The sequence below is a fragment of the Mustela nigripes genome, chromosome 2 (assembly GCF_022355385.1).
Source record: "Mustela nigripes isolate SB6536 chromosome 2, MUSNIG.SB6536, whole genome shotgun sequence".
Classification (NCBI taxonomy): Eukaryota; Metazoa; Chordata; class Mammalia; order Carnivora; family Mustelidae; genus Mustela; species Mustela nigripes.
The window spans coordinates 102743486-102760596 of NC_081558.1; the positions used below are offsets into that span (position 1 = coordinate 102743486).

General features: G+C 33.4%; 1 protein-coding gene across 12 annotated transcripts in view; it reads right to left on the reverse strand.

Moving 5' to 3' along the window:
* DLG1 (discs large MAGUK scaffold protein 1) overlaps positions 1–17111 on the reverse strand; it is a 261346-nt gene that overhangs the window by 229151 nt on the left and 15084 nt on the right. For all 12 annotated transcript variants that reach the window (XM_059391228.1, XM_059391229.1, XM_059391227.1 and 9 more), the window contains exon 4: positions 8965–9131. In XM_059391228.1, the coding sequence (XP_059247211.1) occupies positions 8965–9131 (167 nt within the window). The remainder of the gene's footprint in view (positions 1–8964; positions 9132–17111) is intronic.

A 17111-nucleotide genomic window follows, 5' to 3' on the forward strand; every position in this document is an offset into this window, starting at 1 on the left:
TTTTTAATTTATTTGAAAGAGAGATTGAGATAGAGCACAAGCAGGGGGAGTGGCAGAGGAAAAAGCAGACTCCCTGCTGAGCAGGGAGCCCGACAAGGTGCTTGATCCTGGGACTCAGGGATCATGACCTGAGCTGAAGGCAGATGTCAACTAACTGAGCCACCCAGACATCAGGACGTTTGACTGTTCTTACTCATTGGAAACATATACTGAAGTTTTCATAGTTTAAGTGCTTGATGAATGGAACTAATTTTCACATAATGTACCAAAAATACACATACACAAAGAAAGCAAATATGACAAAATGTTAGTAATTGCTGACTCTATAGATATTCGGAGGTTTGCTGTACTATATGGACGTTGTATTATTCCCTTGATTTTTTTGGAGTTGGAAGATTTTTATGATAAAGCTAGAAAAAAATATAGCCACCATTAGCCTGTTACATAATAACAGTATGGAAAGAACCAAAATTCTCACTTCATTTGGTAAGTATTTACTGAATAGCTACTACATATAAGTACTACATATATTTTAGTAAACACAAGTCTCTAGCCTGAAGGACAGCCTAGTAGAGACCAAAATAACACAAAATCTGTAATTTCACAGCATTTAATTACAATACTGATGAGTATTATCAAGCAGAAGCAGAAAGTACTATAACACAGGCTCTGATAATCTGAGAGGTAAAGAAAGGCTTCTACCAGGAAGTGACCACATAGTTATCCTTAATTCTCTTGCAGTGATCTCCATCTTACTCTCACAACCCATTTCCAATCTGTCCCAAATACTCATGTTCTACTTTAAAATATCCATAATTCAGCCACTTAGCACCTCCATTATCACCACTCTGGTTCACGCCTACATGCATCCTTAACTGGATCACTGAGACAGACTCCTTAACAGGTCTCCTGCTTCTACTCTTGCCACAAACTATTTTCAACAAAACAGCCTAAGCGATCCTTTTAAAGATTAGGTTAAATGTCATTCCTCCAGTCCAAAACCCTGAAGAAGCTTTACATGATCTGCCTCTGCCTTACCCTCTGACCTCATCTCCCACTACTCTTTCCTTTACTTAATACCTTCTAAACATACTGTCCATCTTGCTATTTCTCATACAATTCAGCCTTATGCCTTATAATCTTTGCACTGATTATTTCCCCAAATAGCTGCATCAACTTCTAACTCTCTGTACAAATACCATGTTCTTTAAAATCAGGCCTATCGTGAATAACCCTAATAAAAATTGCGAAGTGTACGGGAATGTACTTTGTAAAACTGGAAAGGAATATGACATTCCTCATACCCTCACTCAGCTCTTTTTTCCCTTCCATATCACTTATCGCCTTCTAACATACTAAATAATTTATTGTTTATTACCAGCATGGCCACTAGAATATATGCTCCATGAGGACAAGGATCTTTGCCTTTATTCAAGCCCATTGTTCAATGTGTGATACATACCAGATGCTCAATTATTTGTTGGAAGAACTGACATTTAAAATAAAATGCTAAAAATAAGGAAGAGTTGGCAAGAAAGAACTTCCTATGCAGAGGAATTATGTGGGGACCCTGAACGAAGAGAAACCAGTAGCCAAAGAATGAAAGAGTTTTACAAGAGTGGAAAAACAGGCAGTGGTCAAATAATTAGAATTTCTGAGTCTCTTTAGAAATCTCCCACTTCATTCTGAGAGGAACAGAAAGCCAATGAAGGGTGATGAAATGACTTGCATTTTATAAAAACAATCTTGGAGGCAAAGTGGTCATAAATGGAAAAGGTGCAAGTGTGAACAGATAGGCCAAAGAGACCATTACAATAATCTAGGCAAGAAATGAGGGTTGTTTAGACTAAAGTGCAAGAATGGAGATGCGCTGTAATGCTAATTCATGTGAAATTTTGCAAATTCTGCAATATGGATTACAGATGTAAATGTGCAAAGTGAAAAAAAAGTTTTTAACAAATAATAAAGTAGGATAACTTTATGACTTTGAAGCTGAAAAACATTTCAGTAGGCATAAAGAGCATTAACCATTAACCATATATTAGATTTAAGAAATAATAAAAAGGTATCATTAGTAAAAGCATGCCTCAGAGTGGGAGAAAATGTATATTATACATATATCCAACAAAGGAATCATATCCAGATAGAGATCTCCTACAGATCAATAAGATGAAAAACAATGGGGGGGGGATGAGAAACTTAAATAGACACTTCACAAAAGATAGCAAAATGAATAAACATATGAAAAGGTGTTAACTATTAATCTTGATAAGATAAGGAAAATGCAAATACAACAATATGAAGTACCATCGCACACCTACTGAAATAAATTATTAATAAAAAGACTGACAATAACAAGCAATGGTAAACTTGTAAAGCAACCAAAACTTGCATGTACTGGTTGTAATTATAAAAATCAGGCATAACCATTTTGCCAAACTGCTGTTATTGTGTTCCAAAATTAAACATAAGCATATCATTTTCACAACTGGGTATATAAACAACAGAAACACATACACAGGTACACCAAAAAATATACACATAAAAAAATATGCACCAAAAAATATACACGGTTCTACCATAACATTTTGAAAAAGCAAATATGTTCCAATACGATTGACATATTAGGGAACAACGGTAGCTAATTTCATGTTTGCTTAAGTCCAATCTCGTCCATGTGAAACACTAGGTGAGAACAGAAAATTGCACCCAGATGAAACAAACCAGAAAGAAATACACAGAAGCACACATTTCAGACCTTAGCTTATTGAATGTTAGGATTCATAGTCACCCACACCTGTTAATAACCCTACATCCAATTTCAGATAAATTCCTGGGCTAGCACTGGGCAAGAACTCACAAGTTGAATCTTAACACACACTCCTGTAAGTGTGTTTAGAAATTGTGCTGCCATTTTTATCAAGATATTATCTTTTTTTATATGTTACTCACCAAGTTTTGAGCTTTGAGTCTCTAACTCCATTTTCTACATAAGCCCTATAGTTTTTACTGCACAATTTTGCATTTTGAAGTGATTTTTAAGAACATATATGTTGTGCTATGGCAGAACTTACTATAAAATAATGTTTAAAGCAGTACTAACACAAAACTGAAAACAACACAAACAGCCATCACCAGAATGGATAAATATACTGCAGTATATCTACAATGGAATATTATACAGCACAAAGAAGAAAAAAAACTTCCACTCTTGGAGGAAATTCTCAAATATAAGAAAAAAGTTAGACGTAAGAGAGTACATACTGTATGAATCTGTTAAATTATAGTTTTAGGAGAGGCAAAACTCATCCATGGTGTTAGAAATCAGGATGGTTCTTTGAAGAACAGGATACAGGTAGTGACTAGGAAAGGTACAAGGAAGATTTCTTTTGTAAAATGAGACATAATGTACATACCAGGAAAATTTACCAAATATTAAAACGTACAATTCACTGGTGTGCAGTATACTCAGAGTTGTAAAACCACCATCACTATCTAATTCCAGAACCCATTAGCAGTCATTCCATTTTCTTTTTCTTGACTGGGTATATCCACAATGCAGTAATTCATCAAGCTATACATTTATGATTTGCGTAGTTTTATGTATAAATACTACCCAGTACACTTCAATAATTTAAGTCAATGTTCAGATTCAACCGGGTGGACTGAATACATGCTTTTTACTATCTCCTGAAATTTTACTTAAATTAAAGCAGACAGAATTTTTTTAAAGCACTAAATCAAAAGGTCAAAGAGAAGGGAAAAGAATCTATATTCCCTACTCAGAGAATTTCCTTCCCCTAAAGATGAATTCAGAAGTGCTGAAACATGGAGCTCAGAGATAGTAGAGATAACTGAAAATGAGTACATTACTGAAAAGACTAAGTGTGTATTCTTCTAAATATATACCTGGCAATATTATTTTTCTTTTTACAGTCATATTATACCTCCTGATATGTAATCACTTAATAACATAGAGAGGATATGGAATCTATATTTTTATGACTGCTTTTTCATATTGCATTAAGTGGCTGTACCATAATGTGTTTATCCAGTTTCCTTTTTTATACAATTTTTTAAAGTAATCTCTACACCCAATGTGGGGCTTGAACTCACTACCTCAAGATCAAGAGCTTGAAATACTCTATTGAGCCAGCCAGGCATCCTTAACCAGTTTCTTACTGATAATAATTTAGATGGTTTCCCTGTTGATTTTTATGAATATTACAAATAATACTACAACGAACATATATATATATAAATACATATTAATTTGTGTAATTATATCTGGAACATGTAGCTAGATCAAAGGATATGAATATATACTGTTGTCTTGCAGAAAGGTTGCACCACTGTACCTGCTACCAACAGTATAAAAGAGTTTGTTTCCTCACATTTAATTAAACTTTGACAATCAAATTAGTTAAAATACTCCCCTTGTCAATTTGATATGCATGCTTTTGAAGTGAGGTTGAGCATCTCTTCAAAGGCTTACTTGATCCATTGGTAATTCTTTTTCTCTAAACTGCCCATTCACTTCCTTTGGTCACTTTTTTATTGAATGTTGATGTTTTTCTTACTGTCCTGTAAAGAGGTTTTTTTGAGTTGAGAGGGGGGAAAATTAGTCCCTTTTTATAAATGTAACAAATTCCCCCATTTCTCAATTGTTTAATGTACCTTTTCAAGATATAATTCTCTAACTAAACTTCAAATAATCAAACTTTGTGATGATCACAAAGAAATTCCACAAAGTCAGCATTCTTTTTTTTTCCTTCCATTTTACTAAGTAGAGCACAATGCAGGGCTTGAACTCATGACCACGAGATTGAGACCTGAGCTGAGATCAAGAGTCAGACACTTAACTGACTGAGCTACTCAGGTGCCCCCAAACTCAGCCTTCTTAACCTTTTAATTCTTCTGGATTTTGATTGCTGTCATGCTTAGAAAAGCTCTTCCTATCCAAAAATCATTAAAATGGTGATTTTTATGGTTTCACATCAAAAAAGAAAACCAAGCCTTTGACTCTTTGGTGTGCTTGCAATGTACTATCAAAAACAGAACTGCCATAGGCTGAATGTGTCCCCCCACAAAAATTCACATGTTGAAATGCTAAACTCCAATGCGATAGTATTAAGAGGTGGGGACTTTGGGAGGTCACTGGGCCATAAGGGAGGCTTTGTGAATGGGATTAGTGTCCTTATAAAAGAGACTATGGTGAGCTCTCTCACCCTTCCTCAACATGAGCACACTAAGAAAAGGGCCAACTAGGAACCAGGAAAGTGTATCTACCTGTGACCGGATCTTGGACTACCCAGGTTCCACACTGTGAGAAATAAATCTGTTGTTTATAGGCTACCCAATCTGTGATACTCTGTTACAGGAGCCCAAAAGGACTAAAATAGGATACTGCATCCTTTTCTGTTGGAATTTCTCATTAAATCAGACAATTTCTCCTACTCTTGCCTCTTGGTTCCTTTTGAATACTCTTCCTTACCATCTCTAAAATTCACTCTTATTTTAGGATAGATTTGTTTCCATAAAAATGACATGCGTTATTTTTTTTAAGTATCAGAGAAAAGTACTAAAAAGAAAAAAGTTCCCATCACCCAGAAACAATCATTAATATTATGCAAACATCATTCCAAACAATATACTAGGTATATGTTCAAAATAGAAGACAGATATACCAAACACAAAAAAGTTCTAAGAAAATGGAATACTGGGGCGCCTGGGTGGCTCAGTGGGTTAAAGCCTCTGCCTTTGGCTCAGGTCATGATCCCAGGGTCCTGGGATGGAGCCCTGCATTGGGCACTCTGCTCAGAAGAGAGCCTGCTTCCCCCTTCTCTCTCTGCCTGCCTCTCTGCCTACTTGTGTTCTCTGTCTGTCAAATAAATAAATCTTTAAAAAAAAAAAAAAAGGGGATGCTGCCATGTCACTGCAAAAATAAATGGCATTGATTTTCACTTTACAACATCAGAAGAAATATAGGAAATGAAGTTACAAGGCCACAAATTAACTGACAAATGAAGATCTGGCAAGTTAGATCAGTTAATAACAAAACAAAAAGGACAAGAAAGAAAAGTGAACAAATGTCTACAAGACAAAGATTTTCACTTTAAGAAAGTAAGAGAAGCATGCCCTGGAAATTGCTCTATCTCAAATACTTCTTTTGCAAAAACAAAACAAAACAAAACAAAACAAAACAAAAACCCTCTTTATGATAATCCTACAAAAGTGAACATGAAGTAAAAGAGATAGTAAGATTGTGTTGCATACAACTTTGTCACAAAAACATTACCTTTCTGTTTACTACCTACCAACCTATTTTAAGGTGGAGGAGGGGAGAGAAGAAGAGGAGGGAGAGAGAATCTTTAGCAGGCTCCACACCCAGTGCAGGGTCCAACTAGGGGCTGGATTTCACAACCCTGAGATCATGACCTGAACTAAAATCAAGAGTCAGACCCTTAACCAACTGAGCCACCCAGGTGCCCGCATTACCTTACTTTTTTATCCAAGAATTAGTGCACAAGTGCCATAATAACCTAAAATTTGTATGAGATAAAATATTTTCATGATTTTCATATTATTTTTTAAGTTATAGTCAAATAAAAACTTCCTCTGCATTTGTTTTAATTTGGGTCAGTGGACTCTCTTCAACTACAAAACTTTAAATAAGGTGAATTAAAAGTTCGAGATCTCTTTTCAGTCCTAAACATCATCCTCCAAGTGTCTAAAGCAATCGAGTCAAATGCCTCTTAGCCAAGTTTTCTGTCCAAATTAAGCATACATAAATGGGGAACAGGGGAATATACTTTCCTTCTACTCTCAAAAAAGTAGAAATGAAACCTATAAACATTACAGGGTTTTTTGTTTGTTTGTTTGTTTGTTTGTTTTTTAAGACCTTAGGACTGTCATCCATCAAGTGTGTTTCAAAACTATTTACATTTTCAGGCAAGCATCTATCAGGGTATTCTGTCCTCTCTACAAAACAGTACTTCTTTTGAACTAAACTTAGCTCACTATAGATTTGACACATACAGATCTTCCCTTCTTTAAAAAAATCTGGGACTTGATGGACACATCTCCATGATCCCATTACTAAGTTTAAATGTGAATAGGTGTAAATTTCAAGCACACTAGAGCATTTTCATGTGCCAAGCCCTAAGCAACATTTTAATCATAATCCCTTCTCATCCATTTTCCTAATTAGACCTCCCATTTATAGTCTGAAAATTCTTGTTCTCCTATTCTCCTTTAACATGTCCATACTACACCCTTTAGGAGATGCAGAAACCAGTATTGCAAAGGGTCTTTCTAAATACCAGTGCCTCACTTTACACAAGTTGAAATCTTCCGATACTCTTCTTTTTTTTTCCCTTAAGATTTTATTTTTAAGTAACCTCTACACCCAACGTGGGGCTCTAGCTCATGACCCTGAGATCAAGAGTCACACACTCCACTGACTGGGTTAGCCAGGCACCCCTGAAATTTTCCAATACTACTCATAATGGAATTCAATGCCTTCCTGATCTTTCTGACTGAACTCTATATAGAAATTAACTTCCACTGTGCAGTATTATCCACTTATTTAACCTTAATGAACATTTATTTTACTGGTTACATTGAGCCAGCCATTATCTAAACAATCTCCTATAAAAATAGGCAAATCAACTATAAGAACTCTATGCATTATACTCATAGTTGAACATAATCAATGAGACAATAGAAAACAATAGTTAAGTAATTAAATAAGAAACTCAATTCTCTTAAAATTTAACATGTCTCCTCAAATGCAAAATTTTTAAGCTAGGAAAATAAATGTGAAATAAAAACTGTACTAATAGTTAACATTACATTAAAAAAAATCTATTTGGAATTGATCATAAGGGCAAATGATTTATCAACAAAAGGGAATGAAAATGGAAATGATCTAAGAGTGATAAAAAAGAGATTAAAAAAAAAAAAAGACACAGAAACAATAAACATACAAGTGCAGAACAGGATCAGTAAAGAGAACCGTGATCTGTTACAAGGTCTGAAATCTAAGGGTAGACTTGCCCAAACTAGCTAAATAAGCTGGGTCAAGTCATTCCTTTTCTTTTGGATCTCCGTTTCCAAATCCTTAAAATGAAAAAGAGGGATCAAATTTGTTGCCTGCTTTAAAATTTTACAGTTCTATGTGACATAATATAAAAAAAGAAAACTCAGAAACTCTCTGCTTCATTACCAAAGGGTTGTCTGGTTGCTGCCCACCACTACTTTTCCCTGATTTATTACTCACCAAACAGAGGCTGATTCAATTTTCCAAGCATTTCTCTAGTACAAACAAACTAGAAGGGACTAGAATCAAATTCAGTCAGACAACCACATTCAAATGACTAATGTTTGTCAGATAGAAGCCTCATTACAAAATGCTTCATATATCTCTGTTCTATCTAACTCTACCAGCAACAGTACGTTACAACCAAAAAAAGAACATTACTAAAATAGTTCTTAAAACTTAAAGAAATATAGTTTTAACTACAGAAAAATGCTGAAACCAATGCTAACCTTAAGATTTACTGATCAGTCTTTAGTGAATTTTATTAATGCAATCTTCAAGTCAAATAAACAGAATCATTGGAGTATATGTAGCAATTAATCGGCCCAGCACAACAAAACTATATTCTATTTCTCAAAACAAACAAACAAAAAAACAGAGTAAAATCACCTTTTCAAAATACAATTTCATTAAGGTATCTCATGCAAAGTGTTCTTTTAATAGTCTAAAGCCAAGTATTTCAGATCTCAAACCATTTACAACATGTTAAGAAAGGGGCATCAGAGATTCTGAGCTTTTCTCTTAAAAAATATTTGTAATCTCATGATATTTCCACATAATATCCATTTTAATAAAGTGAAAAAACTTAGCAGCCCCAATAAATTTATTATTAAAAAACAGCCTCAGGAAAAAATTTATCTTACCTCTACACTAGGGCTAAGGCTGCTTGGCAGTGTTTCTGAAGTCACAGTAGTGCTTGGAAGGCTGGAAATTTCCCAAGTATTCACAGGCTGTATTGGTTCAGACTGCTTTGAACGATCTATACATTTTGGATTATCCAGTAAGGTCACTTCATAAAATTCTTGAATATCTAGAAGTGAAGAAAAGAAAAAAAAAATCAAAGTATTTAGATTTTCTAATTAAACTATGCATTGCTGAAACAGCATTAACTCAAAAAGTAAAATAAGCCCAATCTTATAATGTACTTAAACAGTGAATATTTTCTCATTTTATTTTGTCATAGTTACATCAGAACTTGCAGGGCATAGTGTAAAAGTCACAGGCTTTTTACACTTCAAAGTCAGTGCTGAGTTCAAATCTCTATTTCATCATAATAAATTAGCTGCCTGTTCAGGCAAGTTACTTAACCTCTGATAACTTGCCTCTTTATCATGTGAATTGTAAAAAGTACTGAGTATAATACATATGAAGCCCACAATGGCACCTAACAGGCTCCTAACCAAAGCAGCTAATATCACTACTATGAATTTTGAAGATGTGAGTCATTACTGATATTTTATCTTCATACCACCAATATCTCCTCAATATAAACCCCTCACATAGTTTTAACTGTCCTTCTAACCAACATGAACAAGAAAGTGAAATACTAAATTAAATATTTTATATTTTAGAAATAATCAATTAAACATAACAAAACTAAAAAATCCATAAATTTATTTAAAGTAGCACAGGACAATTTAAAAGATCAATTTACTTTGCTGTCAACTAGAATTATATAAACTTAGCATATTAACACTGATTTTTCATGCCATTCAGAAAGCTCTGAGTGACAGTTACATAATGCTTAAGTTCACCACTATCAGTTCTTTATTCACCTACTTGTGTATTTTGAGTTAGTTTTTTAAATGGGAGAAATTATTGTTTTAACAGCAAAGGTGGGAGAATATCCTATACAGAATTATTTAAACAGAATAACATTTAAACAGAAGTAACATTTAAACAGAATAACTTTTGCTTATTTCTATGATGAAAAGATTAATATGTCCTTTAAAAAACAGTCAGAAAATAGTAGAGACAAAATAACTCTCTTTTAATAACCAGTAGAATTGTAAAACTTTCTAAGTAAAGAGCTCATAAAAACTAAATCAGCATAGTGAAGATAGTATCAACCCACTTTACAAGGTGTTAAGAATATTACTAGAGAAAATTGCATATGAAAGTATTTTATAAACCATGAGTTAAGTATAAAAAACTGTTCACATAACCATCAAGAAAAAAATTATTATAAACTCAAATTAAGAGCATCAGCTACAAAGTGTTCTTACCAAAAACTGCTTAACCTGAACCTAAATCAAACCTTCAGAGCCAACTTGCAGTTCACAGGAAATAAAGAAGCTAGAGAAACAAGTAAAATGACACCAAAAGAGCAAGGGGGAAAAAAACAGATTCAGAAGGGGACATTCCATAAGACAAATGGCCAGTTTCTCTACCAAGTCAATGTCATGAAAAGGAAGAGAAATTATTTGAGAAGAATTTTTTTTTTTAAATAAAGGAAATGAAAAAAACACAGCAATTAACTGCAATAAGTGAGGCTTGACTGGCAGGAAGGGGCAGGAGGATATAAAAGACATTGTGATAATTAGGGAAATTTAAAAATGGACTATTTTCCAAAAATACTACAGATTTTTTTTAGGAGATGTGTATATATATATATATATATATATGAGACTATGTATACATTTCTGTGGCAGGACATACACTTCTACATATATAAGAAACACATATTTATTATACACAGAGGATATATATTCATAGATCTATAGAGAAGGAGAAATATCTTCTGCAAGAAAATAAAGATATCAGAGCTCCTAGTGTAATTATGCTCCCCAAAAGTGCTGAATATTGAGTAATTTGAGTAATTGGATGATTACCAATCTCAAGGTAAATAGCCCATATCACCATAAAAAAACTTCATTATATTTTCTATTATTACAAGTCGAGTTTGAAATGTTTACCTTCTGTGACCTTTTATTCTACCCTTAACAGATATACTGCTGTATTATCCTTCAATAATATCTCTAACAAATATCTCTATCAGTACTGTCCAAAAGAACTTTCTACAGGGATGAAAATGTTCTATAGCTGCACTCTCCAATATGGTAGCCACTAGCTACACATGGCTATTAAGCACTAAAAATGTGACAAGTGTCACATTTTTGTGAGGAACTGATTTTATAATTTTATTTATGTATAATTAAATAGTCACAAACAGCTAGTAGTTATCATATAGGACAACAGAGATCTAGACTAGTATAATTTGGAGTAACATTTTACTATTTAGGAAGATCAAGGAATAAAATGCTCCCTATGTGAATTTTTCAAAAGTCCACTCACATCCTGCTACTTACTGTCAACTGAAATGCCTCATCTCTTTTTTTTTTTTTTTTTAAGATTTTATTTATTTATTTGACAGAGAGAAATTACAAGTACACTGAGAGGCAGGCAGAGAGAGAGAGAAGGAAGCAGGCTCCCTGCTGAGCAGAGAGCCTGATGCGGGACTCGATCCCAGGACCCTGGGATCATGACCTGAGCCGAAGGCAGTGGCTTAACCCACTGAGCCACCCAGGCGCCCCTGAAATGCCTCATCTCTTAAAAAGTCCTTCTAATTTGCAGTGCCTGAGCTCTTATGGACTGAATATGAATCAAATATTCATATTATTTTAACTATATCAGGCTTAAGACAACATAAACTGAGTAAACACTCATTAGAATGACTATTATCAACAAAACAGGCTAACAGGCTTTGATGAGGATGTAGAGAAATTAAACCCCTGTCCACTTATTGGTAGGAATAGAAAATGATATAATCATTGTGGAAAACAGTACAGTGATATCTCAAAATACTACAACATAAAATCACCTTTTGATCAAGCATGAGATTCTAGATACATGCCCAAAAGAAGTGAAAGCGGGGACTCAAACAGATTATGTGTACATCAATAAGCACAGCAGCATTATTCCTAGTATACAACAGGTGGAAACAACCCAAATATTCATCCACAGATGAATGGTTAAAAAACAAAATGTGGAACATACAAACAATGTAATACTACTCAACTTTTAAAAGGAACAAAATTCTGATACATTCTACAAAATGGATGGATGGATTTTGAAGACATTATGCTAAGTTTAGGGTAAGTCAGACACACAAGAAAATATTGTATAATGCCACTTACATGAAGTACTAGAAGAGTCAAATTTATAGAGGCAGGAAGAACAGTTGTTACTGGGGTAAGATAAGAATGGATTAAGGAGGGACTGAGTGAGGAGGAAATGGAGAGTTATTTTCTAACGAGTACAGAGTTTCAGTCTGGGATGATGAAAAGTTTCAGGAGACACAATGAGTGATGGTCACAAAATAATGTGAATGTACTTAATGCCTCTGAACTGTACACTTAAAAAAATGATAAACTTTGTTACCTACATTTTATCACAATAAAAAAATAAGCTGGATATGTCAGCTTATTATCATTTTCCTTTATTTATATTTTAAAGGAAAGTGATAATAAGCTCACATATCCAGCTTATAAATATACACATCCCTTTAATTTTGACCAATATCCCATTTTGACCAACATTCCACACATTTTATTTAACTTGTCCACCACACTGCTTCATCTTTAGGGTATCTCAAAGACTATAAAGGACAGTAACATAGGAATACCTCTTCAGAAATTATTTCTCTATCACAAATTTACTCAGGTGTATCAGTGAAGATTTCTCAAAGCTGCACTTCATCAAAAAGGGTACTCTGGAAAAACTGGACAGAGCTTTTCTTTTTGAGTCCAAAGTACTCATATTTTGTATTTCCCATAGCATCAGCAGTCATTGTTCTTTATAATCTACATTTTATATGTCAGAAGATAATCACTGATCATAACCATAAAGATTTGGCAAAGAAAAAAGATTATTACTGGGACAGGAGTGTTTCTACAATAACATTCTAAGATTCAAAACATTACTTTCTTTTCCTTTAGATTTTTTTTAAATTGGAGAGTATAATACTGAGTTCCATAAGCTAATGAGCCTAAAGTAAAATCGAAGCTACTATATTAACAGAAGTCAAAAATAGAAAACAAAAACAAGTTCTAGTATAATCCCCATTTCTCCCAGTTCTTCAAAATCTGTTTAAAATGCTCAAGTCTCAAATTCCAAGTTATTCTCAACAAACTTCATGAAAATAAAGAATTAAACTAATGAGTTCACCCTGAATACTTAAGACATTCAAACAATGAATACTAATAGAGAGAATACATTTTAAAGAGGAATAAAAGAATTAAAAAATGAGATATAACAATGTCTTTGAGAGATGGAGAAAATTGAGGAAAAAAATACATTAACACTTAAAAATCAAATAACACCATTTAGAAACACTTAAAAAGGTAGTGTTTCTATAAAAATTTGATGGCTATATTTTAAGGTGCTATAGAACCTTACACATCTATTTCAAATTTCTATTACTGCACATGTATTAAATTTTTTGAAAGTAAAATTAACCAGCTCTGACAATGAAAAATTCTTTTATAATTCTGATTTATATAATTCATTTATATATTTCTACGCCAATTATACCCAACATCACTAATAATGGCTACTCATAGTTATACCAAAATATATAGACAACAAAAAATGTAATCACAGCAAAATAATACTTCAATAGTCATCTCTCTCAATACTATTACATTAGAAATTGCTAAATTTACTATCACATGTAAGATGACAGAGTCCTGGGACACCTGGGTGGCTTAGCTGGTTAAGAAACTGTCTTGGGTGCAGGTCATGATCCCAGGTTACGGGGATGGAGTCCTCCATTGGGCTCTTGGCTCAGCAGGGAGCCTGCTTCTCCCTCTGCCTGCCCCACTCACTGCTTGTGCCCTCTCTCTGACAAATACATAAAGTCTTTTTAAAAAATGACAGAGTCTTTCAATAAACCTATGCAAACATTTCACTTGCAACAACTCTAAACTTAAATCTTTAATATGAAAATGTACAGAAAATGGGAAGAATACAGAAGTAGTCAAAATGACTGCCACTTAAGACAGGTAATTCCATACTCATCTAAAAATCCATATAGTTCACCCAGATATACACCATATGGAATTAAAATGACTATATTTTTATTTACTACCCTGAAAAAGCTTATTTCCTTTTAAAAATGATGATGCACTAAAGCAAGAACATGAGAAAATGCGGGATATTAAAACATTTATTAGAGAAAACTAACCTTTAGCCGATTCACAATTGAAAACATTAATGTTGTTGAGCCTACTGGATCAGCCTTAACACAGTCTATTCCTATTTGCTGCTTATAGTCTGGTAAGTGCTTTCTCTGTTTTGAACTAAAATGGGTTTCCTCAGGTGCAGCTCCTGAACAAAGATCTGTTATAAAAGCTACAACAGTTACAATATGTGTAATAAGAAATATAGAAACAATGGAACAACAGAAATTTTCTATAGAACTGGAAATTCTAAATTAAACTTAGACACAATTAGTCCAATGAAACAGAGAAGACTCATTCCTACTACCAAAAAATACGTATTTCAGGGAAGTCTCTTAGGATCACATATTTCAGAACTCTCCAAGTTTAAATAAAACTTTAAGTAAAATATTTTCATTTTATCTTTGTTCTTTTCTTGCAGAATTCAAAGTTTGCAAACACTGGGATTACGTAAAGTAAATATAAAATTCCAGAAACACCCTCAAAGGAGGTTGGGAAAAGTTTTCTAGCTTTTAGTTACCATTTTTATCATCCTAAACAGTAAAACTCACACACATTTCTCAAATTAAAAAAATAAGGATCAGAGTAGGAAGTCTAAATAGTCCAGAATTTGTAATAATTTAACACAGTAGAGGAAACATCTCTAATCTATGAGAAAATAGCCTTATTTCATAGGGAAAATATTAAGAAAAGACCTTAACAGAATGATTTTACACTTCTAAAAAAAAGGAGAAAAAAAGCTGTAGGAGGGGGGAAATGACATGAACAAATAATTCAAAAAAGAAATTTAAATGATGTAAGAAAATTCTCACATAGCTGAAAATTCTTAGATCATGAGGGGGAAAATGACATGAACAAATAATTCACAAAAGAAATTTAAATGATATAAGAAAATTCTTACATAGTTTAAAGTTCTTTTATCATTGGTTGTTTAACCAAATAAATATATAATAAAACATCAAAAGGACTAAAGGTATATTCCACATATCAGAATAAAAAATATTAAAAAGGATGATACCTAGGTTGCTTAAGGTATAGGGAATTAGTCATTATCCCACATACTGCCTAAAAAATTAAATTGAATATAACCTTTCTGAGAGTAATTTAACAAATTACGCTAAAAACCTTTTTAAAATGCAAATCCCCTTTTGCCAAGCAATTAATTTCTAGGAATTTATCCAAAGGTTATAACAAACAATGTAGAACAAAGAGGCATATACACTTGCAATGTTGTTCAAAATTCAGAAAAATTATATACCTAAGTGCTCCTAGGAAATCATTAGTAAAACAACACCACATCTATAGAATGTAAACAGTCATTTAAGATGGTACAAACATACTGATATGGGAAGATATCCAATGCTAAATTTTGGGATAAAAATAGTTAATTTGTGTATGCACATTATATACACTTAGGCAAATCTAACTTCCGCACCTCCCTTCACCAAAAAAGGCAATTCTATCTATCAGGCCACCCAATTTTAAGTCAACATCACAAATAAAAAATGAGAAGGAAGGAAACTGTTCCCTCAGGTAGCCTCCACTTCCATGTGCCTCTAATGTGAGCATCTCTACAGACCTTATTTACTGAGTCTGATTCTAGAATTATGAGCTTTTTTTTTTTTTTAAAGATTTTATTTATTTATTTGACAGAGATCACAAGGAGGCAGAGAGGCAGGCAAAGAGAGAGAGAGGGAAGCAGGCTCCCACTGAGCAGAGAGCCCAATGCAGGGCTCGATCCCAGGACCCTGGAATCATGACCTGAGCCAAAGGCAGAGGCTTTAATCCACTGAGCCATCCAGGTGCCCCAGAATTATGAGCTTTTAGTACAAGAGATCACTTAAACACAAGCCAACTATATCTGCTGCCCAACTGAAGAAACAAAGGTTTCTTTCCACTAGAGAAAAAACAACTATACTGTACTTAATGAGAGTGTTAAATTCTAGAAGGAATTTCAAGGGTAATTTTAATCTGATGGGATTTTTCATTTTACACACTGATTTTAAGTATCAATTCCTCATGTAGGAAACAATTCCATTATGTTTTACTTGTGTAAGGAATTTGTTTTACAAAAAGAAAGTGTGTATAAATACATAAATAATAATATTCTATATGGATGTTCACCCTATGGAAGAAATAGGTTACCTTTGATGTGAGAATTTTCTTGATTATAGTATTTTATATAAAGTATATTTAACTGATCTTAAATTCTTTACATGGAACATGCCATTTTTTTTTTTTTTGTAATAAATTCTGTTTTGGACTTAGAAAGAAAGCAACTAGAAAGCTGAAAAACACAGAAATATAACCTGGCCATTTCAGAGGGAATTTTATCAGTTATTTGACTAAAAGCAAGTATAATGTTTCATAAACTAAAATATGCAATTGCCAAGTCTGCTCAAAAACAGATACTCAAAAATAGATACTCTGCTTTCGTCTAAACTTAAGTACATTTAAAAAGCCATTTTGATCCCCTAAAAGAGTATCATATAAAATTTTTAAGTACATTATCATAATTTGTGTTTTGCACACTAGAAACAAGAAAAATGTCAAGCCAATGTCCAAAAAAGTTACTTCCACATCTGAAATACTATTTGACTAACAGTCATAGAGTATTTTCACAAACATATTTTTGAGAACAAGGTATCAACAGAAACCAGACCTTCTCAGAGAGATGGCTGATTCCAAGGCTGGGGCAAAATATGTACAAGATGAACCTGGAATATCTTTTTATGTCAAAAAGTGAGAAAGTACTCAAAGTGATAGTGGCACGTCTTAAAGACAGAAAAGCAAGCTGGAAAGAGTTCTTACCAGATGATCTAAAACAAAAC